Here is a 26,570-nt window from a genome sequence, read left to right as displayed (position 1 = left end):
TGTAAATGAATAAATAAATCCCTAATTGTACAGCCTTAACATGAGAGATTTGGGCATCATCTTCTTTCTTTCTCCCAGCACAGTGCTGTCACTCCCCCATGAGCACAACGGGACCCTGCTAAGGTGCTTTTTGCACTATGAGGCAGACCTGGGCTGCAGGAGGCCACGGTACCAGAAAAGCTAAATGCAAAGAATGCCACCTGAAGAAAGCACAACGTTTGGTCTTAAACAATCACCATAAACTCAGCAATGGGATAGATTGCCTGAGATATCAGCCGAAAAATATTGTTCAGCAAATTATTCTTGGCACAAACAACAAGGCCAGTAAATGCCCCGGGAGAAGGGAACTCCCTGCTGGCGACACCCACTGTCAAAAGTATAAATAGAGAGCGCTGGGGATGAAAATTCACAGTCCTGAATCTTATCAGGCTGTGCACCTAAACTCGGGATTGTGGTCAGACTCCTGCCTGCTGCCAATATGAGCTGTGGCACCAAATCCTCCTCCAGCACCACCAGGATCAGCAGCAGCGGTGGCGGATGCGGCAGCGGTGGTGGCGGTGGAGGGGGCAGCAGCTGCGGCATCCGCAAGTCTGGAGGATACTCCTCAGTGTCCACCAGGAAATACACCTCCTCTGGAGGGAGCGGGGGCTTCTCTGGGAGAAGCTTTGGTGGAGGAGGCTCCAGGAGCAGCTATGGAGGGGGGTTCAGCAGCGGCAGCTGCGGAAGGATTGGCCGCAGTAGCTACGGTAGAATGAGTGGAGGCAGCTACGGAGGAGGAATGGGTGGAAGTATGGGAGGAGGATACGGATCGTGTGGAGGTGGCTTTGGGGGCATGGGAGGTGGTTATGGAGGGGGCAGCTTTGGTGGCGGTTCTGGTGGATACAGCGGAGGAGGATTCAGTAGCTTTGGGGGCAGCGGTGGCTTTGGTGGGGGCAGCTACGGGGGAGGCGGTTTTGGTGGATCAGGGTTTGGTGAAGATTCTTCACTGCTCTCCACAAATGAAAAGCTGACCATGCAGAACCTCAATGACCGCCTGGCCTCCTACATGGATAAAGTAAGAGGCTTGGAGGAAGAAAATGCTCACCTTGAACGCCTGATCAGGGAGTGGTACCAAAAGCAAGGTCCCACTGGTTCCAAGGACTACAGCCAATATTACCGAACAATTGAAGAACTGCAGAACCAGGTACGGTGTCATTTGGCAGACTCTGGGCAGAGTCTCATTAGAATGGCCTCACGCTCACTACAGCACAGTTTTCCTACTTAGGGTAATACATCCCTTTCTCTACGTTAGCCAGGACACAGACAGCTGTGATGATAAAGCCTGACACCCTGTTTTCATTTGCTCTGCTTGATGTGTGTGCTCTGACACAGCAGCACCACTTGGTGCCCAGGGCTCCCTTCAATGCTGTGCCTTTGTTTGCTTCTCACTCTTCTGGACAGGAGATAGAATCATTGTTTGCTTGTGTTGTGCTTGCAGTGAGCATCTAAATGGAATCTGTTTGTGAATGTATAGGGTGAGTTAATATGGGTCACTGCATTCAGCCCCGTTCCAGCTCTCAGCTGTTCCACTTTAATACTGATGCTAAATGCAAAGCTAATGTCCCCTTGTCTTGGAAGTATAGAGATGTTACTTTGTTATTCTTTCCAACAAAGTACAGCACTTCCGATGGATACCTATAGACTAAAAACCAGTGCTGATTCTACTGAAAGGCACCCTTTTAGCTGGAAACAATAAACTCCCTTCTCTGTGCAGCCTCTGTTGGCTGGGCAAACTTGTCTCAGAGATGTTCTGGAATGTGCACAGGGATTTCTTCCCTCTGTTTGTGTGTCAGACTGAAAAGACAGCTGGCCAACAAACATCCGCCCTCTCCCTTGCAGATTGTTGGTGCAAACGTGGACCTGAACAGGATGCTTCTTGACATTGACAACACCAGGATGACCGTGGATGACTTCAGACTGAAGTGAGTCTTCTCCTTGTTTCATGTTGTCCTTGGTCCCTCTCCCACCATGACTTTGTACTGCCAACCTTTGGAGATGCTGCAGTGTCTTGGCTCCAGCAGCAGAGAAGGCTGTTGTTGAGAAGAGTATCATGAGTAGGAATTTGTGTTTTTCATTAGTATTTTGCTCCACAGAAGTTGTTGATGAGTGTTGCTTATAGGACAACATTCTGAGAAGAGAGAAGAGAGCTCTACAGCAGTTTTACTTTCTTTCTTGTCTGTGGTTTAGGTATGAGACTGAGTACACCCTCCACCAGAGTGTGGCAAGTGATATTAATGGACTGCGTCCACTTTTGGATCAACTGACTCTGTCCAGATCGGACTTGGAGACACAGTTTGAATCCCTGAGAGAGGAACTGGTCTACCTTAAGAAGAACCATGAGGAGGTAAGTTTCCTACACTTTAAAATAACAACTAATGAAAAACCATCACTCTCAGAATCTCCTGCACATTCCTTCTGCTGGCAGTAATGAGACTTGGTGCTGTGAGGATCTGAGCCCCCTCCTTTTCCTGTTTTTGAAGCTACAACATTCCTCCTCACCTTCAACCTTTCCAAGTTTTGTTTTCTTTTGTTTCTCATAGGAAATGAAAGGACTGCAAACACAATCTGGCGGTGATGTCAATGTTGAGGTCAATGCTACTCCTGGCACCAATCTGATGGAAAAATTAAATGAAATGCGTTCTGAATATGAGCGGCTTATTGAGAACAACCGAAGAGAAGTGGAAAGCTGGTATGAAACCAAGGTAACGTATGAGATTCTTTGGGTCACTCAGTCTTTCATGAAGAATTCCCTTCCAGAAGGGCACAGGCAACTTACCAGGAATTATACAAGGGACTACTAAGTGATTTTGAGGATGGGAATTGCTGTATTTCAGCAGCAAGGTGAATGACACAGGGATTGGGTGTGGGTGAACAGAGTGGCATCTACAGACAGTCTACATTGCATTTTTACTAATACATATTCATTGCTTTCTCAATGCTTTTATGACAACACCACAATGTTTTCTTATAACCAGAAAGACCTCAGTTTTGTATGACAATTTTTTAGATGGAAGAAGTTAATCAACAAGTCCACACAAGTGGCCAGGAGATACAATCCAGCAACCAGCAGATCTCTGAGCTGAGACGTGAATATCAGAGCCTGGAAATCGAGCTGCAGTCGCTAATCAGCATGGTAAGTAACATGGGCTGCAGTGCCCTTAGAGTGAAAGGAGGTTGGTTACAAGAAGCATGTACAGAACGGGGTGCTGGATTGTATTATCAAAAACACATTTCCCTCTGTTTTGGGCAGATCTCCCATTTTCTCACCGACACGAATCCAATTGGCCACGTTCCCACAAACTCTGTGCTGCTTCTTCCACTTGCAGGGCGACTCTTTGCAGTCCAACCTGGAGGACACAGAACGCCGCTACAACATGCAGCTGCAGCAGATCCAGGCCATGATTGGCCCCTTGGAGGAGGAGCTGGCCAACATCCGCTGTGAGATGGAGGGGCAGAGCCAGGAGTACAAGATGCTGCTGGGCATCAAGACCCGCCTGGAGCAGGAGATTGCTCAGTACCGGGCACTGCTGGAGGAAGGGCAGCAAGACCTTGTGTATGTACACAGCATCGTGCAAAAGCAGAATTAGTCACAGAGACTGTAAAATAACAGTTCAGATTTGCAAAACAGATTTTGTACTAAAATGGGGCTAATCAGCCTTTTTAACCAGTCACCTCCCAGCTTTGAGGTACTATAAATTTCTTGGCAAATCTAATCAGAATAGAAACAGCCTGAGAAAATATCAGTGCAGAAATTCTGACCTCTCAGCTTTGGGCTGGAGAAGGGAACCCCCAAATGTGGCCTCACTTTTAACCCAATGCCAGAACAGGCCAGGAATCTGGCAGATGGAAATCACCTTGAAAAGGGCTTTAGGGAGAAAAATTCAAGATTTCAGTCATCTTTTTGATCTGTGAGAGGTTCCAAAAAGGAGAAGTACAGACAGGAGAAGTGCAGCCTTGTCCGCAGTGCTTCTGAGAACAACAGCGCATCCGACTGACTTGTTATTTGTCTTTTTCTCTCTTCACAGAATCCCATCAGGAGGAATGGGAGGAGGAATGGGAGGAGGGATGGGAGGAGGAGGCGGCAGAATAGGAGGTGGTGGTTTCTCTGGAGGGGGAAGAGGAGGAAGTGGTAGCATGTGTGGTGGAATGGGAGGAGGAAGTGGAGGAATAGGTGGGGGAAGTGGAGGAATGGGAGGAGGAAGCGGAGGAAGCTGCATCATTGGAGGAGGAGGAAGCGGAGGAGGAGGAAGGACCTCAGGAGGCGTCAGCAGTTCCCACTCCTACTCTTCATCTTCCCAGTCTCAGTCATGCAGGGGCGGTGGTGAAAGCCAAGGTGAGAACTGTTACGTGGGCACAGCTTCACGGGTCCCATTCTTACTAATTGGTTCACTGTGCCAACATCTCCTGTGGGCAAACAGTACCAAGGATAAAAAAAGCATGCTTTGGGACATTTTCTGGGACATCATGCTTTTGGGACAGTTTGTGGTCATCTATCACATAATCAAGCATCTTTGGTGCCATATATGGTGCCTCAGCAATCAGCTGCCGGTACTGAAGAAGTTAATGCTTTCTTTACCTCCAAACAGGTTACGGAAGAAAATCCTTTGACTAAGAACTGAGGATTCTACAGTGCAAGACCCGTCAACGACAAATCGGCCCAACTCCCCACTATTCCTCAGGCTCCTGAGGAAGGGGATGCTCCTACCAGCTCCTCACTGCTGCTGCTCTGCCCAAAGGGTCCGTCAGAGCCGCTCTGACAGCCCAGCTGCTGTGCACGCCATGCGCTGCCTCCGCATTGAATGCTTTGTGGGCTCAATCACTTGCACTTGAACTGCTTGCTTTACAGATTCATCCAGTTTGCTATTCGGTCGTTCTGTATGAGAAAAACATCTCTAATAAAACTTCATTTCTGTCTGACGCAACCAGAATCCCGTGTCTACCATTTCTTTTTCCATTCTGCAAATGTAAACACTTAAAGCATAAAGCTGTGCCAACACCTGCCTCAAGGCGGAAGGGCTGACGTTACACTGTAAGTGCTGGTAATGAAATGTAGAGTTCAGGCTCTGTTTCTCAGCACACAGGGCACATCATGATCTTGGAGCATCCTCTGCTGTGCCTTTGTTCTCAATGGAGTGCTTGGTAGTGCAGCTGAGCTGTGTCAGTCAGAGCAGACTGCAGAATGGCAGCACTGCTGATAGAAGCAGCCTCAGATGAGATTCCTCCTGGTCCTGACAGGGAGATGTGAACCATCACAGAACCAGGACTGTGAAACAAAGGCCAAGTTTCACTTTGTGGGTCAGAAAACCTTGCCTGGCACTCATCAGTTTAAACTGGAAATGCACAAATGTGGTCTGGTTTTGAACTGAAGGAAAAAAGACAAAGAGGGGGAATATAACCGACGGGGTCTTTGAGGAGTTCCCTTCTAGTTAGTATTCACAGCAGTATTTGCCTTCTACCTGTGCCAAGTGAAGAACACATGAAAGTAACCAGTGCTTATTTTTAGTTATAGGAAGATCTGACTGCTAGGAACGCTGCCACAAACTCTTCCACCCACATCCAGCCGTTACCTGCAGACACTGCTGACCACAGACGCCGAGGCAGCCCCGCAGCCCACCCACCACAGCACCCACTGCCCGCAGGCTGTGCTGCAGGAGCTGCATTGCATCTCCAGCTGAATGTGCTCCCTGCTTTTCCATATGCATTATTTCAAACAAACTGTGGCACAACTTTCACCAGCGATTGAGACAATTTTGATCACATCAACAAAACCGGTTTGTTATACCACAGCCCACCCCCTGGATAAAGCCCAATTCCAGAGACATGACTGCAAAAATAACTTCTCCATCCTAACAAACTCTGAGATCAATGGGAATGAAGCACACAGTGCTGGGCTCCCCAGAGCAGAACCCTGTGCTCATGTCAGGAATCTCAGGAATTTCTGTGTGATGCTTCAGAAGACAGAGTGCAGCTAAACCACATAGATCGTAACCCAGAGCTTCATTGCTTGTAATGAGAAGCCAGCACCCAAATTCCGCAGAGCTGGCTGAAAGACTCAGTCCATGGCACAGCCCCACCAGGCACTGAGAGCAGAAGCAGCTCAGGCCATGTGGTCCTCAGGGAAACCCATGAGGAGCAGAGGGGCAGGCACTGCAAAACTCCAATAGCAGCTTTCCAAAAGAATAACGCCTTCCAGTACATGAAAATGGATTTTATAATAGTCAGTGTCAATTCCAAACCCGATACTGAATGAAGAGCCCCCTGGAGGTGGCTGCAGAGTGGCCAGAGTGTGTGCTGCAGAACGAAGGCAAAGGCTGGAACGCCGAGTTTCACCACAGGGACGACCAAGGCAGACAGACAACCAAGGCGGAGCCTTCATTAACTTCCATTACTGGAGATATACTGTCAGATTAATAAAAGCTATGAGATATTATATTATCCAACAAAATATCTAACAAAGAGCCACCCACATGAAATTATAGTGCATGTGTGAATCAACACAGGCATACTTGAGTAGAACAGTAATGAGTATTACTTTCCTATGACAAAATTCCCCTTAGCACATCACTTTTGGCATGAGGGAGGCAAGGCGCAGCATGGTATTAGTATGCACATGATGGAGTAACTAATACACAAGAGTAATTTTGTTCTGAATCTCTAGAACACGTTTCACACAGCAGTTGCTGTCCCAGTCATTACAAGGATCTTCAGAGGGTGGCCCTGATGAAGTTGGTAGGATGTCACACTCAGTCACTTTTGCTATGAATCTCACCATTCATGCCCTGTTCTCCTTACAGCATCTTCACAGGAGGAGCTGGTGGTGGATCTTCTGGAGGACACGGACACGGCCAGGAACAAGTGGTCTTCAACACGAGCGTGGGGAAGCGGAGGAGGAAGCAGCTGGTGCTCGGGTGGAGGATCTGGTGGAAATGCTTGAGGCGGAGGCAGGAGGCAGCAGAGGAGGAGGGAGGTGGAGGCTGCTGGAAAAGCTTCAGGGACGGAGGAGGGAGCAGTGCTGGGGAGAGGGGGGCAAAAGCTGCCTCTCCCGCCCTCATCATCCTCCACTCCCAAGTCTGGCAGCTCCTGTGGAAAGCCCAGTAAGAACTGAGAAAGGAGTTGCATCCTGTTATCCCTCCATTAACTCTTCTCTCTGAAGCAGCAAAGCAAAGGACCGTGACGACATTCCTTCCTTATTTGGGAATCTGGGGAGATGTTTTGATATATTTTTTTTTTTGTTCAAATTCATGTTTTAAGTCCATTATCTTCTTACCACAATCACATATCCAAATGGTTTCATTTATCAGAGAAGGTTGTAAGAAGTAGAAAATTAAGGGAGGAAAAGGGAAAATAATGCCCAATTGAAAGCAAGGAGCCAGAGAAGTCAGTAGCATCCGAAGCCAAGACATTAGAAAACTTAATTGCTATTAAGGGAGAAACACGATGAAGCTGAGTGGAATTGTTGGAACACTCATTCCGTCCCCTAGTGACTATTTAAAATGTAAAGTACAGTGTCAGCTGCAAATTCTAAGACAGCAAAGATGCGAGAGTGACCAAAAGCGTCTCCTCCGTGGTCTGACTCATGGCTGCTGGTTCCAGGAGATGCTGAAAAACTTGAAGCTCTGCCTGGAAGGGATTAAAAACATTGGAGAAGAGCAAACAATGGAGGAACGTGGTCTGAAGCCATAAAAACTTTGAGATCTCGTAAGGCTCAGGAAACCTGACAGCATCTCAAAATGCCTAAAAATGCCGAAAATGAACAGAAGGGCAGCACTTGGTAGACAGCTTCCATCAGAACATTCTACTTGACCTGCCAGCAGTTCTCCATGTGATATTGTGTGGCAGCAAGAGCAGGCTGACTCAGGCGACATCTCTTCAAAGAAATTCTTTGCTTCCTTTGTCTTGCCGCAGGGGAGTTCAGGATGGTCTGAGTACTGACGGGTTCGGCTCTGGGGGCTTCAGCCACAGCCGCAATAGAGGGAGCATCCCCTGTTCCATTCCCAAGCGCAACTTCGGGGCTCTGCCCAGCCTGGCTCTCACCTGTAATTTTCTGGCTGAATCAGTATAACTGTGTTAATCTCTACGTGATGGGTACTTCTGTGGGAAAAAGGACTACTCTCATTAATAAAATCTTACTTCTCCTGATTGCAACCAGATTTACTGCATCTGGCAGCAGGCCTCCTTTAGCATTCATTCTTGCATGAATTGGTCACAAAATGTCACCACGCCTGCCTGTGGAATACAACAATAAACAGCTCAATTAGGTTTACTCAAAAGACCCCAAGAGCTCTCAGCAGCACATATCACCACTACAGAGAACTGCCAAAGTCCCGCGAGGTGCTGCCAAGCCGAAGCTGCAATGCTCACATTGCCATGGCACAGAGTGGTGCGAGGGGGGGCTGTTCCCTCATTGGGCTCTGGAGAAAGCCCTGCTAGAGATGGAGATGAGCGTCTCAAACTGCACCCACAGCATTCACAAAAGAGGAACTGAGTCTAGTTTACTGATCATGGCCACGCAGCGTGCAATATGGCCTTCATGATGTGATTTCCTCTTTGGGGCATATTCCAGTGCATGAGGATGAACAGATACCACACCTTGGCAGATGAGGGCAGACAAACTGCCCCTACCTGCAAATCTTGACAAAACCCAAGAGTGCCCAGGGAGGGCGTGTTTAAGGACAGGGCCGCCCAAATAAACATGTGCACGTCGTTTGTTAGGGCTGCTCACAGGGCACACAGTGGTGGGCACTGCTGGCAGTGGTGGAGGACACAAGCAAACCTTTTCCTCCTTTGCCTTTAATTTATCAGACCCATATCCACCTCCTATTGTCCTGGCTGGCCCAAAAGGGCCGGGGCTCCCCCAGCCTGCACCCGTGTGCAGCCCTGCCACAGTGCTCCTTTTTTTTTGCTGGGGATAATGGAAGTGTGGGACTGTGCCAGCAGAACTTCCCTGTGCTCAATGAGTGAAAAACAACAGCACACGGAATTGTGCTCGAAAATAACCCAGAGGACTCTCAGCACGTTTGTTGCCCCTTCATTTCTCCATAACACAAACCAAAGCCAAGCAGTCTGGGTTCTCACCCAGCCTCTCATTTGCCCTCCTGGTTTGGCCCAAGTCGGGCTGTCACGAGCTCACTTTTCTCACTCTGAAGGCGGCCATAAGGCCCTGGAGGAGGTTGAGAAACGCTGACTCCAGTGGGAGGCCGTGGGAAAAGGGACTCGGACGTGCCCGAGTTGTAGGCACGAACGTGTTGTGGTGATTCATCGGCAATTTGCCCTCACGCCGGGGAGCTCGGCCAACGGGATCCGACTTTAAGCGACATAAAATTCCTCTGACCAGCCTCTGTGGCACCACCAGGACCGGCCAACCTTCACAGAGAGCAACTGGACAGAGAAGCCGCTATTGACAACCCTGAATGCTGCAGTGTGCTAAAAGGCAATCCTGATCCCCAGCTTCATCTAACTGCAAAAATCCCCTGCACGTCCCTTTAAATCTATGGCAGGCACCACGTCTGGATGAACTGAAACCACAGTGGGAACGCGCAAGTTAACGGGTTAATAATTTCTCTTCCATTATTGTTTTATACAACGATCTGCAGTTTCACAAGCACCACTACAGGCGAAGTTGCACTGTAGAGAGCAGCCGTTGTGACATACACAAAACAGTTGACAAATCGGTGTGTGGAGAGGAATCACGAGCCCCAGAACCAAACTGCCCAAAACCGCCTTTGGAGGAAATATGGAGCTGCCTGCAGCCTCGGGGTGTGCTCAGGTAGCGGGGCCCCTGAGCGGGACTGACTGGGAGGGAGGACGGCCTAGCAGGTTTATGTGCACGCACTTTGCAAAAGGCATTAATCTGCATAATAAGCTTTAATTTTACCGAGCACCAAATGTTGCAATTTGGCAACACTTATTGCAGTTGGCTGTTAGTGCTCTGAGCAAGAAAATTGCAGTGCCGTGTGGAACATGGACCTTCAGAGCAACCTTTGGCAAAAATAAACGTAGGCACGCACTGCTCTGTTCTGTCCAGAGCTCCCCAGCAGCTCGCCAGAGCGTCCTTGTCGCCCGCACCTGAACACACTGCTTGGGATTCCAATGTTCAAGATCTGCCTATAGAACTGTTCTGTCTTCTCCCCCCTTTGTTCAGCAACCGAGCCACTGTGCTGTCAGCCGACTGGAGGCTGCCTGTGCTGCAGAATATGCAGCAAGGGATGCAGCTCTGTGGGTGCTGGCGGGGGAAAAGGGATGAGTGAGGCCGCACCTGGATGGGAGCGGGAGGTGGGGGTACACGTCCTGCACCCATGGGAGCACCACAGGCAAATCAGCCATTGGGGCTGCATCCTCAGGACATGGCCCTTGACCTCTGCAGGCGTGCAATAGAGCAGATGCAGGAGCCCACAGTCAGGGTTCAGGGCACAGTGTGGAACCCCTCCGAGCCATTCCAGGGCCGGGTCCATGTAAAGTTCCCTCAAGAAAATCATTGTGAGTTTCAGAGGAATATTTAGAGATGAAAGTGGGAATCAGCGAGAGAAACATTGACTCCCAGTGAATAACAGACCTCTTCTTATAGAACGTTTCTGCCGAGAGTGATGTGCCCTGAGCAAGAGATTAAAATGGATCCAAGGAGAATTAAGCTCCAGCACCTGCCTGAGCCATTCAGCACTGGCATCGGTGTGCAGGAGAGATGTTCAGGTTTGCTGATCAGAGACCCACAGACAGCAGCACATTCTGTCCAGGACTGCAGCTCACAGCAGCCACCATTTGCTCTACCCTGCAGCAACGCAGCCATCCTCCTCTATCTCCTCGAAGGGACGCAACCACTTCTCCGATACGGATCAGAGGTCGTGATGTGAAAGGAAGCCAAAGCTGCAGATGTCAGGAAATGTCGGCTGTCTACCTGATAACGTGACGCACTGAGCACAGCATTACAGCGCTGTCAAAACACCCCTAGAGCTCTGCAGGGCTGAGTCAGTGCTGGGCCAGCCATGGCCATCAAGTGTCTTTATCTGGGCTCGATTTTTGGAAGCAATGTGTGACACACAGCACCAGTGCCAGACATGCTGCAGCAACACACCTGCACTGCAGGACAGCAGCATAAACAGGATTAAGAGACTCTTGTGGGCAAAATGCTTTCTGTTGTTGCACGTAACCCTTGGAACATTTTTTGCCCTTTATCATTAAACAAACCTACCGAGTGGCTCCCACGAACACCAACTAGGAGCACGGTCAGCAGCCAGCGATGGGATGCTTGACTAGGTGGTCGGGATCGTGAGGAACGGGCCCCACTCCAGCAACGCACCGTCCCGACCCACGCACAAGAGCACAACGGAAAGACCAAAACGCTTGTGTTTGTAAAGAGACGACTTTCAACACCACTCAGCACAGCTCAGATCCCAGAAACTGTTGTGGTGACACTGCCATTCTGCCAGCTTGCGCGTAGCTGTTTACTGTGCGCTGGCGTTGGGTCGCCACGAGAATACGCATCACACCATCACGGCAACTGAAAGCTTTCATTCAACCTGTCAGCTATTGAGAGTATTAAAACAGCTAAGTATAAGATCAGGAAGCTTTTGAAAGAGGATTGCAACAAGCAGCAATAAAGGCAACATCGGACAAAATAGCACACGTCCAAAGCACAGTACAAGTGCAGTTCCAGCCAGAAAAGTGTTAAATAATGTTGAATTTAATGTAGAAAAAAGTGCCTGGAGAGCAGACCGTGTGAGTTTGTAGAAGAATTATGCACATGGATCCAGGCAGCAGCGTGACAAAGCAGTGATGTGTGATCCGCGTGCTGGGTCCTGGGGGTGCTGCCCTGCTGTCCTGCATGGAGGAGCTGCACTGCAGAAGCAGAACACACACGCCTATCCAGAAGACGCATGTAAGAGCCAGACAGCTTGTGCTGAGGAATACGATCTTGCCAGTTGGAACCAAACTATGCAAGCTTTACACCAGGCAAAGATGACCCCTGCAACACGAGTAGAACTTCGTAGGTGGCCGGTGTCTCAGATACACAAGGCTCAGACAGCACTGCAGCCACACGGTGTGGAAGCCTTGAAGCTTTGCTCTCCACAATGGGTCGACATTTTAATAGTTGATCTGATCTCTGGCACATGGAAAGTAGGGCCTACACAGTTCACACAACTGCTCTGCTGTCCTGTAAGTAAAGCAAATATGAGACAATGAGCTGTTCTAACCTTAAACCTTTACGGCTCTTCCCACACGGGTACTTAGCACGTCATTGCCAGGCTTAATAAACTTCTTATTGAGCTGCAATTTACTTTGACTTTATTAGCGTGATTGAAAGCACCTTAATGTCTTCATTATAATGATTTGATCAACATTTTTCTACGGGTGAAAAAAAGCTGTTTTCCTCTGATTTCTGAGCCAGCTTTCCTGTGAGCTGAGCTAAAACCCACAAAGGAAGCGGGTCTGACTTTTAAAAAAGCGCACAGCAAGGCACGCTAAAGAGTCTATTGCCATAATTAGCATTTCCTGAGTGGTGGCAGGATCCACGAGATTGGACGAAATTCTCAGTGTTCAAGTCTTATTACTTAAATCCTCCTGCATTACCATGAATAATTAATAACAATATTAAAAAGGTCTTAAACCACCATTCGTTGCAGAGTACGGGAAAGAGCAAGAAGAGAAACCACAGCCCTCCAAGGCAGCAGCAGCTACAAAAACCGCTGGAGCAAAGGGATGTAGAATGAATAAATAAAATCCTCTTGATTTTGCACAGCCTTATACATGAGAGATTTGGGCATCAATCTTCTATTCTTTCTTTCTCCCAGCACAGTGTGCTGTCACGCTCCTGCCCGGACCATTCTGTAGGTTGCACAACGTGTGTTAGACCTCTGCTAAGAGTCGGCTTTCTTTGGTAACCGAGGTCCGTTCCTATGAGGCAGACCTGGCTGCAGGAGGCCACGGTAACCTGTGAAGAAAAGCTAAATGCGAAAGGAATGCCACTGCAGAAGAGCACAACGTTTTTGGTCTAAAACAATCACCGATAAACTCAGTTCTAATGGATAGATTGCCTGAGTATATCAGCCGAAAATATAATTGTATCAGCAAATTATTCTTGGCACAAACAACAGCGCCAGTAAATGCCCCGGGAGAAGGAACTCCCTGCTGCGAACAACCCACGTTCCCAAAGTATAAGACTGAGAGGGAGCGTGCGGGATGCAAATTCCTACAGTCCTGAATCTTATCAGGCTGTGACACCTAACTGCGGAGTTTGTGCGTCAGACTCCTGCCTGCCTGCCAATATTGAGCTTGTGGCATCAAAAATCCTCCTCCCAGCACCATCCAGGATTGCAGCGAGCAGCGTGGCCGGATGCGGCAGCCGGTGGTGGCGGGTGGAGGGGGCAGCAGCTGCGGCATCAGCAAGTCTGGAGGATCTCCTCAAGTGTGTCCACCAGGAAAATACACCTTTCCTTCATGTCGAGGAGCGCGGGTGCTCTCTGGAGCAGAGCTTTCTGGTGGAGCAGGGCTCAGGAGCAGCTACGGAGGGGAGTTCCAGCAGCGGCAGCCTGCGGAAGGATTGGCCCGGCAGTCAGCTACGGCTAGAATGAGTCGGAGCGCAGCTAATGGGAGGAGGAATGGGTGGAAAGTATGGGAGTGAGGATACGGATCGCTATGTGGGAGGTGCTGTTGCCGGGGCATAGGGGAGGTGGTTATGGAGGTGGGGCAGCTTTGTGCGGCGGTTTCTGGTGGATACAGCGAGGAGGATTCATGCTTTGGGGGGCAGCGGTGGCTCTTGGGTGGGGGCTAGCTACGAGGGGAGGCGGTTTTGGTGGACTCAGGGTTTGGTGAAGAATTCTTCACTGCTCTCCACAAATGAAAAGCTGCATGCAGAACCTCAACTGACGCGCCTGGCCTCCTACATGGGATAAAGGTAAGGAGGCTTGTGGAGGAAGAAAATGCTGCACGGCTTGACACGGCCTGGATCAGTGGAGTGGTACGCAAAAGGCAAGGTCCCACTGGGTTCCAAGGACTACAGCGCACATATTACCCGAACACATTGAAGAAACTGCAGAACCAGGTACGGTGTCATTTTGCAGACTCTGGGCAAGTCTATTAGAAATGGCCTCACGCTTCACTACAGCAACGTTTTCCTACTAGGGTAATTAGTTAAGTTTCTTTTTCTACCGTTAAGGCCAAGAGACTACGGACAGCTGTGATGATTAAAGCCTTGACACCTCATTTTCATTTGCTCTGCTGATGTGGTGTGCTCTGAACACCAGCAAGCGACACTTGGTGCCCAGGGCTGGTTCCCTTCAATGGCCTGTGCCTTTGGTTTGGCTCTTGCACTCTGTGCAATTCTGGAGCGAGGATGATCTAGGGAATCATTGTTTGCTATGTGTTGTGCTTGCAGTTGAGCATCTAATAGTTGGAAGTCTGCTTGGTGAATGTATAAGGGGGGAGTTATATAAGGGTCACTGCATTCAGATCCCCGTTCCAGCGTCTCAGTCTGTTTCCACTTTAATACCGATGCCAAAATGCAAAGCTATATGTTCCATTGTCTTGGAACAGTTCCACAGAGAGGTTATTCTGTTATTCTTTCCAACAAAGTAGCTAGGCACTTCCGATGGATACCTATAGACTAAAAACCAGTTGCTTGATATCTAATCTGAAGGCACCCTTTTAGCTGGAAAACAATTAAAACTCCCCTTCTCTGTGCAGACCTCTGTTGACTGGGGCACAAGGCTTGTCTCAGATGCTCTGGAATGTGCACAGGGATTTCTTCCCCTGTTTGTGTGTCAGACTGAAAAGACAGCTGGCCAACAAAACATCCCGCCCTCGGTCGCCTTGCAGATTGTTGTGGCAAAAACCGTGGAACCTGAACAGGAGCTTTCTTGACATTGAACAACAACGGACAATGAACTGTGGCACTGACTTTCAAGACTGAAGTGGAGTCTTTTTTTCCTTCTCTCATTTGTCTTTGGTCCCCCTTCCCACCATGACTTTGTACTGCAACCTTTGGGGATATGCCTGCAGTGTTCTGCTCCAGCAGCGAAGAGGAAAGGCTGTTGTGTTTTGGAGAAGAGTCATCGTGAGGCAAGGAATTGTGTGTTTTTTCATTAGTATTTTGCCTCCACAAGGACAAGTTGTTTGATGATGTGTGCTTATAGGACAGACATTCTGATGAAGAGAGAAAGAGAGCTCTACAGCAGTTTTACTTTCTTTCTTGTCTGTGGTTTAGGTATGAGACTGAGTACACCTCCACCAGAGCGTGTGGCAAGTGATATTAATGGACTGCGTCCACTTTTGGATCAACTGACTCTGTCCAGATCGGATTGGAGACACAGTTTTGAATCCCTGAGAGAGAACTGGTCTACCTTTAAGAAGAACCATCAGGAGGTAAGTTTCTACACTTTAAAATAATAAACTAATGAAAACCATCACTCTCAGAATCTCCTGCACATTTCCTTCTGCTGGCAGTAATGAGACTTGGTGCTGCGAGGATCTGAGCCCCCTCCTTTTCCTGTTTTGTGAAGCTACAACATTCCTCCTCACCTTCAACCTTTCCAAGTTTTGTTTTCTTTTGTTTCTTCATAGGAAATGAAAGGACTGCAAAACACAATCTGGCGGTGATGGTCAATGTTGAGGTCAATGCTACTCCTGGCACCAATCTGATGGAAAAATTAAATGAAATGCGTTCTGAATATGAGACGGCTTATTGAGAACAACCGAAGAGAGGTGGAAAGCTGGTAATGAAAACCAAGGTAATGTATGAGATTTTTTGTGTCACTCAATTCTTTCACACAAGAATTCCCTTCCAGAAGGGCACAGGCAAACTTACCAGGAATTATAAACAAGGCGATTACTAAGTGATTTTGAGGATAGGAATTGCCTGTATTTCAGCAGCAAGGTGAAATGACCAGTGGATTGGGTTGTGGGTGAACAAGAGTGCATCTAAGACAGTCTACGTTGCCATTTTTATTTTTTTACTTTATACATATTCATTGCTTTCTCCAATGCTTTTATGACAAACCACAATTGTTTTCTTATAACCAGAAAGACCTCAGTTTTGTAATGACAATTTTATAGATGGAAGAAGTTAATCAACAAGTCCATACAAGTGGCCAGGAGATTACAATCCAGCAACCAGCCAAGATCTCGCTGAGCTGAGACGTGAATATTCAGAGCCCTGGAAATCGAGCTGCCAGTCGCTAATCAGCATGGTAAGTTAACATGGGCTGCAGTGCCCCTTAGAGTGGGAAAGGAGGTTGGTTACAAGAAGCGTGTACAGAAACGGGGTGCTGGAGATTAGTATTACAAAAAACACATTTCCCTCTGTTTTGGGCAGATCTCTCCATTTTCTCACGACACGAATCCAATTGGCCCGTTCCCACAAACTCTGTGCTGCTTCTTGCACTTGCAGGGCGACTTCTTTGCAGTCCAACCTGGAGGACACAGGAACGCCGCTACAACATGCAGCTGCCAGCAGATCCAGGCCATGATTGGCCCCTTGGAGGAGGAGCTGCCAGCATCCGCTGGGAGATGGAGAGCCAGAACGAGGAGTACAAGATGCTGGCTGGGCATCAAGACCCGCCTGGAGCAGGAGATATGCTCAGTACCGGGCACTGCTGGAAGGAAGGGCAGCAAGACCTTGTGTATGTACACCAGCATCGTGCAAAAGAGCAGAATTAGTCACAGAGGACTGTAAAATAACAGTTTTAGATGCAAAAACAGATTTTGTACTAAAAAATGGGGCTAAATCAAGCCTTTTTAACAGTACACTCCAGCTTTTGAGGTATCATAAAGTGTCTTGGCAAATCTAATCAGAATAGAAAACAGCTGAGAAAATATCAGTGCAGAAATTCTGACCTCTCAGCTTTTTGGCTGGAGAAGGGAACCCCCAAATGGTGCCTCGCTTTTAACCCAATGCCAGAACAGGCCCAGGAATCCAGGCAGATGGAAAATCACCTTGAAAGGGCTGTTAGGGAGAAAAATTCCAAGATTTCAGTCATCTTTTTGATCTGTGAGAGGTTCAACAAAGGAGAAGTACAGACAGGAGAAAGTGCAGCCTTGTCCGCAGCGTGCTTCTGAGAACAACAGCGCATCCGACTGACTTGGTTATTTGTCTTTTTTCTCTCTTCAACAGAATCCCATCAGGAGGAATGGGAGGAGGAATGGGAGGAGGGATGGGAGGAGGGAGATGGAGGGGCAGAGCCAGGAGTACAAGATGCTGCTGGGCATCAAGACCCGCCTGGAGCAGGAGATTGCTCAGTACCGGGCACTGCTCCACGAGGGACAGCAAGACCTTGCGTATGTATAGCAGATTAAGAGCAAGGGAATAAAAAGAAATCTTTTGAGTCTGTAATTCTTACATAGTCTTCCAGTGTGTGCTGCTACAGCAGCATCTTCTCTGACCGAGTACCTGGTGGCTGTTATTAACTCCTCCTCTGTTAATTGCTCTCTTCTCACAGTTCCTCCCAAGGAGCTTTCCAAGGAGGTGGAAAATCCTCCCAGTCATATTCTTCGAGTTCCTTCTCTCAGTCCCAGTCTGGTGAAGTGTCAGGTAAGATTCCACTTCATCACGATAGCTTTAAAGATTAAAACTTATTAAAATCGGAATAACTAAAAAGCCCCACTTCTGATAATATGCTTCTTGCACTGCTCTGCTTGCAGCCATCTGAGCTGCTCCCACTGTTCTCTTGCTCACAAACCACGATAGGTGAAAAAATTCAGTTCAGCTGGAAACATCGATTTCCCCTTCAGTCAATGATTCCCTCCTGTTTCACACAGGGCAGTCAAGAGTGTGCTAGAGCAGCAGCATTGATGTCAGCATCCTCCAAAACGCACTGAACTGACCCATGGACAACAAGAGACAGAACCCGACGCTTCCGCAGTGCAGCTGATACGATGCAGCATCCATCATCACCTTCCTTCCCTTCTGCAATACTGGCCTTACTCCCCTTGTCTTTGTCAACTGAACCTTTGTTTAAAAGCTTGAATTCTGCTGAAAATGCCGTCATTAATAAAACTTCACTTCTTTGATGCAAATTAAAATGTGTAAGGAATTTAATATAACAAACTTTGCACATACATCATCAAGGCATCCAACAAAACACAGGCAGTCCCCACAGTCTGTAACATACACTAAGAACAAACAGTTCTGCTCTAAGCAAATGGCCACTGTGCCCAGGTGACATCACTGAGCCCAAGGAGAGAAGGAAAACGATGGGTGATCTCAGAAGATTAAGTAACCGTGATGCACCAAACTGTGCATTGCCGCTGCTCTGACACATCAGAATCCATTCACCTCTGGCTTTACTCGGTTCACTGTAGGTGCAGCTCCCAGGGAAGGTGTGACTCACTGCAGTACACGAGGGTTTCATGACGTTATCGATTTCCACACCTTTGACTATGCAGAAGGTTACGATTCCGATTCCTGACTTCTGCTCAGAACTGCAGACAAGGCAACGCGCCTGTTTCGATTATTTTTCTGCAGCAAAAACATTCTGACATTTTACAGCTGAAATTCCCACTTAAATACTCATATAATGCCAAGAAGCCCTTTTTGTCTGTATCACCAACCGGCTGACACTGCACCTCCTGAGGAACCAGAGACACATTTCCCCCATGAGCAGTATTTTATGTTCCTGTTTCTCTCAGAAGATAAAAGTATTCAATACAACTGGGCATGAAAGAGCAATACGGGAACAGCTGCTTTATACAAGGTTTGCTTTCTGCAGGACACAGCGATCCCCTTTTCAATCCATAACTGTGCTTCAGCTCCCCGATGTCAGGCAGCTTTCAGCCCATTCAGAGCAGATCCTGCTCCCCCCTCCTCCACCAGCCCCAACATTTGGCTGAAGGCTGAGACACTGTTTCCATAGGGTAACAAACAAAAGCTTTCTCAGGCCATGTAACTCAGCAGCGGGTTATTTAGGCCAGGTGTTGTTTTGGTAACTGTGGCTGGGCTTGGCCATCACAGTAACATAATTGCAGCTCACAGTATCTGCAATGAGGAGATACTTCTTGCCTACCAGGAAAAGCTGCGTTGCCAAACTGACTTTTTTCAGGCGAGCATCAGGAATTTGCATGAAGAAAAGCCCCGTTCCAAAGAAACAAGGCTTGTTTAAGGTTTTAACAATAGAGAAAGTGATGCAAAGCAAATGCAAACATGAGTTTCCTCTCCAAAGGCTGCTAGAATTCATTCAGGTCTCAGCCGCACTTACCACAGCCAAAAACACCTTTATGAAGACAGAGGCAGCAGGGCCATGGAGACCCGAACCCCACTCAGTGAGTATAAATAAGCCCTGCAAGGCTGTTGTGTTCAGCTCTAAACCTCCAGCAGCGCAGAGAAGCATCGCAATGACCAAAGCTTCAGGGAGCACAGAACGTCTCCCTGCTTCGGGATCAGTGTGTGGGCGTGTGAGGACGTTGTGAAACAGGGCAGACCCCAGTTACACCTGGAAAACCAAAGCTATGAAAAATCTTCAGGCTGAAAGGAGTGGACGTCCCGTAAAAGTGCCACTCACTGCAGCTGAATGAGATCAGCGCTGAGTCCTGCCCGGAACCACCCTCTGCGTGTTGCCACTGGCTCAGTGGGCGCTGACCTCCACCGGGATGTGGGGCAAGAGCTGCCCCATGGAAATGATGGAACACACAGAGCTGTGCAGGGAGCAGCACACACTGCAGTGCCAGCACCAGGGCTGCCCTGGGCCCACGAGCTGCCCCTACCAATGGCACCACAGCCAGTGCTGCTCAAGGAGCGATGCAAGATGGACATTGTTCTGGAGAGAGCTGCAGGGAATAAAAAGGGCTTCAGCAGCATGGAAGGAAGGAAAACAGGGACAGAGAGACATAGGAAAGGTCCCTGTCGATGGTATGAAATTACAGCGTTGGGAAATGTTTGGAATTGTTGGGTCAGACGCTGTGATGCAACGATACCGAGAAGCAGATATAAAATCAACACCTCTGGCATCAATGCCAATCAGCAATAAACATCTCATAAGGAAGAATAAAAGAGCATTTCAACAATCTAATGGGGAAAATATGAGTAAGGAATCACACCCCGTGAGAAAATCATTTTTCTTTTTTAATAATGATGACTCAGTCCCAGATATGCAAAGCAACTGGTTCTGACGTGCAGGTAATTAGAGAGCTACTAAAAAACGAACAATCCTAATTACAAAGATCAAAGCGTTAAATTATCTTCATCACATCTATGAAATGTGTGTAGTGGTACCGAAGGAGGGTGAGCAGCTCTGTGACTCTGCAGTCAATTTCAGCACGTACCAGTGAGTTCGTGGGCTCCAGAACTGGTTTAGCCAAGAGACTGAATGTTGCCCCAGCCACAACTCGAAGCTGCGTGCAAGGAGGATCATCGATGAAACCCACAAGGAGAACTGGTGGAGATGGATTCCCATCAGTGTCTCTCTATCCCATAAAGAGCCTCTTGTCTTAAAATGTCTGTTCTCCAGAAGTGATTTAATGGCAAAATCCCAGTTCCAAAGAAGGATTCCTCCATCCCTGTTCTCTGACAAATGCTGTGACTGTGCCACTGCACCAAAGCCAGAACACAATGGGGATCAAAAGGCTCACAGCTGAGTCTCCCTTACATGAAGAAAAATGGCTCCCATGAACGAACCAAGGCCAACCCCACAGCTGCCTCCTTCTCCATCAAATCCCCCATAGCAGAGGCACCTTCCAAACCACGATGCTTCCATGGGCAAAATGCTTTCCCTCATTTCCAGCACTCAAAGCCAGATGACATCCTTCCCTGTGAACAACAGAATCACCTTTATTTTAAACAGCAGCAGCATCTCCCTCCATAGGAGCAGGCAGACACCACCTCAGCCGTTTGCTGAGGTAAAGAGCTGCACCCCCTGCCTGCCCGCTCTCAAGACACCCCGTGATACAGAATAAACTCTGCATGTCTCTTTCTGCTTAGAACAGTCTGGAAACCAGCAAACATTCAAAAACAGACAAATGAATTAAAAAACACAGCTTTAAAGAACAACATTCCTGCATGTCCTCTGCTCTGTGCAGGATATCGGATTATTAACTGGGGATGATGCCAGAGTTTGGTGAACGCAGCAACGCCGCCTCTTCAGCAGTTCTTATAGTGAGAGTTACCAATAGACACCATGAAGTTGCTGCCCATGATGAGCTTCCTCTGTAGGGCAGCATCTAAACCTTGGGGATGCTGAATCTAAAAATGTCGGCTGCTCTCAGTTCTAAAGGCAAAATTCAGAGATGTGAATTCATATTTTACCAGCTCCAAACTCACAGAACGGTAACAAAGTGCTTCCACCACCACTGCTCAGGATGAAAAAATGACAAGGATCAAAGAGGAACTATTAAAATAAGTTTCACTCATTAAGTAGCCAGCAACAAACAATCTGAAACAAAATCTAACACACAGCCACCCACCCCAAATTATAGAGCGTGCTTTGGGTGAATCAGCACAGCAAACACAATACCATGGGGATGCGCCAGTCAAAAGCATTCCTTAGAATCATTTTTCCTGAGAGCTGTGCTGGGCAACCCCAGGGAAACAGCACGCCTGATTGACACCACCGCGAGTAGAAAGAGGCCACGAGCAGGAGCACGCTTCACTTTGCATAACAGCTACGCACGCTTTGCTTTCGGGGCACGACATCCACCTCTCACCATGAGCTGCAGCATCAAGAGCCAGCACTGAGCACTGTAGGGCTGGGAGCATTCGTGGCGGACGAGACCCCTCCGTCTCGTGGCGATACGCTCCTCCTCAAGAGGGCAGTCGCAGGGGACGTGGATGCTAGTGGGAATGACGCCAGCACCTGGCGTCTGGCGCGAGGAGGTGGGGGGCGTTTGCGGGAAGCGCACGGGGGTGACATCCGCTGACGCAATGAGAAATACCATGCAGAACCTAACGACGTGGCCCACATGACAAGGTCGAAGCCTGGAGAGGACGGATGCCACTCGACTCCACACGAGTGGTACAGGAAACAAGCTCCCAGCATCTCCAAGGACTACAGCTCCTACTACCAGACCATCGAGCAGCTCCAAAACCAGGTAGGGCAGCCGCATGGCTTCATCTCCGCAAGTAAATGTCACTACTAGGATGACGCACATTCAGTAAAAGGAAAATGCAGTCCCAGGAGTATGCACCTATCTCAATTACAAAAGCACACAGACTGATCTGAAAAGCAAACTTGGAGCACAGTCCATTCCTGAATTCCCTGCCAAACAGCAGGAAACAGCTCTGGGGGTAGTTTCAAACAAAGCCCTCTAAGCTGGTTCCCTTCTTTCCATGCACTTCTGAACACTGGGACTACACGCGCCAACCTTTCCTTTTCAATCAATTTCTGCACGTTGACAACAACAGGATTCGGACATCATAACACAAAGACTGCTGATGATTCCGATGAATGAGTATCACCTGGGCACTGACTACCCTGCATGAATTGATGAGATTTGTTACTGGGAATATGTACCCTCACATGATAGAATGGCCAGCTCAGGTGAGCTAAATCATCTTCTCTTTTCGTGTAAGGTAGAGAAGAACTTGTATCCCAGACTGGGATCGATGTAATTCTGAGGACCCCTGGATAGCTTACCTACACACTTCCACTGGAATCTGACTGGATCCTAGAGAGAGGCCTCAAAGAAACCAGAAAGTATGCCAAGCTAATACTGCAATACAAAAACAAATACTCAAGTCGTAGAAGAACTTGGCAGCATAGTGAATGTATTATATTAAGTAAATGAATTCAATCATGACAAGCTAGAAAATACCTGCGTCTGAACAATGAAACAAATTGGTAATGACAAGCCAAATGACTCTAACTGAAACAAAAAAGGAAAAAAAAAAACCCAAAACAGACTAGCTCTATAGCCAAGCTATTAGACGCAATGTAAAAAGTCTCACATCAGATCCTATCAGAGTAAATTCCAGCATCTAAAACTCAGCAGTGGGCTCAAATTCTAACGACACAGGTATCTAATTGCCGTCCGCTGCCTCAACAGCAACTGGGGGGACTGGCGATGATTCCCACTCACACCCTGCAGAGTTACGACAGCTGCAGTCTCAGACTGAGGCGATGTGAGCGTGGAGGTCAATGCTGCTCCCGGACAAGACTTGACAAAGGTTCTCAATGACCTGAGAAATGAGTATGAGCAGATCATCGAGAAGAACCGCAGGGAGTTGAGCAGTGGTATGAAGTCAAGTACGTCTCAGTGCCCGCAGCGCGGCCTCCTCCCACGGCAGAACGCAGCTCTCTGCCCGCCCTGGTTCTCAGCAGCAGATCTGCCCCGCTCACAAGCTCTGCTTTGCTCCACAGATCGAAGAAGTCAATCGGCAGGTCACCTCCAGCAGCCAGGACATCCAGACAGCAGCCACCAGCTCACCGAGCTGAAGCGTGAGATGCAGAACCTGGAGATCGAGCTGCAGGCGCAGCTCAGCACGGTACGTGGGGCGGCGACCCGGGCTGGGCCCGGCCCTAGGTGGAAACCTCGAGAGAGCCCAACCTCACCTCTTTTTCTCTTCTATCCACAAAAGACCGGAAACTCTGGCTGAGACGGAATCTCGCATGCTGCTCGCACAGATACAGGGCAGACAATGCGGTAGAGAGACTGCCAACATCGCTGAGATGGAGGGGCAGAGCCAGGAGTACAAGATGCTGCTGGGCATCAAGACCCGCCTGGAGCAGGAGATTGCTCAGTACCGGGCACTGCTCAATGAAGGACAGCAAGACCTTGCGTATGTATTCTGTTCATTAATAAGGCATACACAGAGTGCAGTGCTTTCTGTGCTTACACTTCCAAAGGACAGAGCGCAGTGTTTTATCAGCCCGTGTTTGAACTCCAGATGTAAGCTTTTTTTCACAGCATCTGGCTGAAATAAAAAGATAACAAGAAATATTTGTAAGATCCAGGAGGAATCCCGCTGTGTCACTGACTGCACACCGTGTCAGTGTGTCTGGTTGGGAGTTCAGTTCTCATCCTCCTGATCACAGCTCCCTTCCCTAACAGGATGCCCCAAGGAGGAGGACGAACCTCCCACTCCTATTCTTCCACTTCCTATTCTCACGGACAATCTGGCGGAGACAAGTCAGGTAAGAGCAGCTTCCAAAAAGGATCTTCATTGTTTCACAGCTTTCACCTTTTGTACTTCACCACCATTTGCTGGTCACTGTGAAACATTGTGCTGTGGCTTCCACATTCACAATTACAAAAGGGATTAAACCACTCACAATTGAATCTCTTAAATTCAGAGTGCCATAACTCCAGCTGCAGAAACTGGCTTGCTTTTTGTCCAAACTCTTGCTAACCTGGATGGACACCTAAATAATGGATAAAGCTGTAAAGTCAGCAAACTCCTGGTGTCCTCATTAAACAGTAATTGTTTCTCATTTCCTCCCACAGGGCAGACAAGAGTGTGCTGAGGTACCACCGATGCTCTGGTCTTCTCTGATCCACCTACAGCCCCAGGTGCAGGGATGACCAGCAGCTCACGCTGTGTGCCTGGTGCACAGCTCCATCTGCGCGTGTCGTCACGCAGGGACGATGAATCCCTGCCAGGACTCCCAACGTTTTCTGCTTCCTCCTTTGCATTGTTCTTCACAGTGCAATCACTGCAGTGCCACCAGTGCTCTGCTTTCTGCTGGCCATTGTGCCTCTAATAAAACTTCACTTTTCTGCAGTGCAAAAAGAACCTGTGTGCAGTAGATTATTTAGTGTATTGAGGCTGTACAGATATTCAATGCTATGTGAAAGAAACAAGATACACATTCACAGTCTGGGGACGTTCTTTAATATGGCCCCAAAGAAAACTGTGTATCCTATTTCATTGGGCGACGTGGATGCTGTAAGGGAAGGATTGCCTGCCCAGGCTCATATTAAACTCGACAGTGACACCTATGGGAACAAGAAAGGATGGCTGAACGCCTTTCCCTGCTGAGCGCTGCCGGGGAGGGCTGTGCTCGATCAGCCGACCTGCAGGGGGCACGTGGAGGTACAGTGTGACAAAGGCAGCCACAGTCCGCGTTACAGCCCGGGGTTGTGCGGGTCCCTCGGTGCTGGTAATTGACCATCCCCGCCTGCACACTATGGAGGTTCAGGAAGGTCTGAGGATGGTCCCGCACTGCAGGACAGCTGTCAGGGCGCAGTGCTGCTGCACTGACCCCCCCCCATCCCGTCCACACTTCTCGGGGCGCTTACAAAGGAAATCAATCTCTCATTCACTCCCACTTTGATATAAAAACAGATGGAAGGAAATGATCGCAAGCAGCAGCTGCTGTACTGACATCTACCGGCCTGCAATCACCATAAGTAACAGCTGTCAAATGAAGCAAATGCAATTCTTGTAGGAAAATACACATCCCGTGTTTCCAGGTGATACGTTTCTATTAAGTCTCAGGCAGTGTTTTGGAGAGGAAACGCCACGGAACTTCTGATCTGCTCGAAGCGATCTCATGTCTCACATCTCACAGTGCAGCAGCACAACGGGCAAACCTCGTGGCTGACACAGTGTGTGCACGTCTCAGGTGCTGGGGCTGACTGTCCCGAGCAGCTGCACGGTGCCTGCAGAGCCATCAGTGCACGCTGCCATTGCTCCTCGCAGCGCTGCTCCGGCCCACGCTCAGCGGCGCGCTGCCAGTGCTGGCTGCAGGGAACACCTTTCTGCTGGCAGCTGATCAAAGGTTCAGCCCTGCTGAGTGCCCAGCCCTCCAACACTGCTGCTCCCAGCACAGCTCTGCCCCGCAGCTCCGTGCTGCTCTGCTGCCAGAAACTAAAGCTCCTTCCCACACAACCCATGGCCGGTAACCGGGGTCTGATGGGTTTTATTGGTTATTAAAGCTGAATCTGTTGGAAAGCAATGGGAAGACATTCACCAGCAACTTCCATCGGCTTCTTTCGGTGGTGCTGGGCTGCTCAATGCACTGAGATGGCCAACACAGACCTCAGTGTTCCACTGAGAGAGAGGATTAAAAGCCAAATGAATCTACTGCAAGATTATCTTGCTTTTGTGTGGGGTGAGACTGAGACAAACCTACATGTAGAAAACCAGCAACAGAAACCATCATATTTAAGCATGAATATAAAAATCGTCATTCACGTGCCAGGGCCGGGGGTCCTGGCCAAGCCAACCTTTATGCACGTACATTTCCCTTCACCAAACCACATTCCCTCTCCTCTACAAAAGACAGAGGGTTGAGGAGGTAACAGAATCGCTCTCTGCTCTTATCTGTCCTCTTTAAACACCAGCAGCTGTGCTTGTCTGTGCCTGGACCTGCCGCTGCAGCATGCAAACATTCCTATCTCGGAATCTCTTGGCGCACTGTGCAGCAATGTGAGCTGAGCGAGCATCTGGGAAAAAGGCCCTAAAAATGATTGATGAGGGGAAGGGGGAGCCAGGAGGGTGAGAGCTGCACCCCAACCAGCACAGCCACAGCAGCACCGGCGGCAGGTGGGCTCTCATTGGGTTTGGCTCTTCCCACAGGGGCATTCCAAGGAAAAAATAGAAGAAAAGTGTGTGTTTGAATTAAAGGGGTTGAAATGCAGGGCAGCACAGCTTCCATAATCAGAGGACATAAAGT

At 48.7% G+C, this 26,570-nt stretch overlaps 1 protein-coding gene, 1 long non-coding RNA gene and 2 pseudogenes across 2 annotated transcripts; all 4 read left to right on the top strand.

Moving 5' to 3' along the window:
• LOC107325233 (keratin, type I cytoskeletal 13-like) lies at positions 1–4,967 on the top strand. The gene is made up of 8 exons (XM_015885890.2): positions 1–1,183; positions 1,879–1,961; positions 2,227–2,383; positions 2,580–2,741; positions 3,047–3,172; positions 3,366–3,592; positions 4,065–4,372; positions 4,626–4,967. Exons 1-8 carry the CDS (start codon positions 479–481, stop codon positions 4,649–4,651), a joined length of 1,794 nt encoding a protein of 597 aa, XP_015741376.1. The 5' UTR covers positions 1–478; the 3' UTR covers positions 4,652–4,967.
• Positions 4,968–16,083: 11,116 nt separating this feature from the next.
• On the top strand, positions 16,084–17,186 carry LOC107325077 (annotated as a pseudogene).
• A 5-nt stretch (positions 17,187–17,191) lies between these two features.
• Positions 17,192–18,237, top strand: LOC107325237. Its single transcript, XR_001559644.2, has 3 exons — positions 17,192–17,304; positions 17,466–17,557; positions 17,785–18,237. It is a non-coding gene; the product is annotated as an uncharacterized LOC107325237 (long non-coding RNA).
• A 3,678-nt stretch (positions 18,238–21,915) lies between these two features.
• LOC107325076 lies at positions 21,916–24,633 on the top strand (annotated as a pseudogene).
• Positions 24,634–26,570: the final 1,937 nt, after the last annotated feature.

The sequence above is a fragment of the Coturnix japonica genome, chromosome 27, assembly GCF_001577835.2.
Source record: "Coturnix japonica isolate 7356 chromosome 27, Coturnix japonica 2.1, whole genome shotgun sequence".
In the NCBI taxonomy this organism is placed as follows: Eukaryota; Metazoa; Chordata; class Aves; order Galliformes; family Phasianidae; genus Coturnix; species Coturnix japonica.
This window is presented reverse-complemented; position numbering and strand designations above follow the sequence as displayed.

Coding starts and splice junctions, on each gene's coding strand:
- LOC107325233 (XM_015885890.2), top strand. CDS start 479: ATGAGCTGTGGCACCAAATCCTCCTCCAGCACCACCAGGATCAGCAGC. Junction 2,384..2,579: donor TTAAGAAGAACCATGAGGAG/GTAAGTTTCCTA, acceptor TGTTTCTCATAG/GAAATGAAAGGACTGCAAAC. Junction 3,173..3,365: donor TGCAGTCGCTAATCAGCATG/GTAAGTAACATG, acceptor TTCCACTTGCAG/GGCGACTCTTTGCAGTCCAA.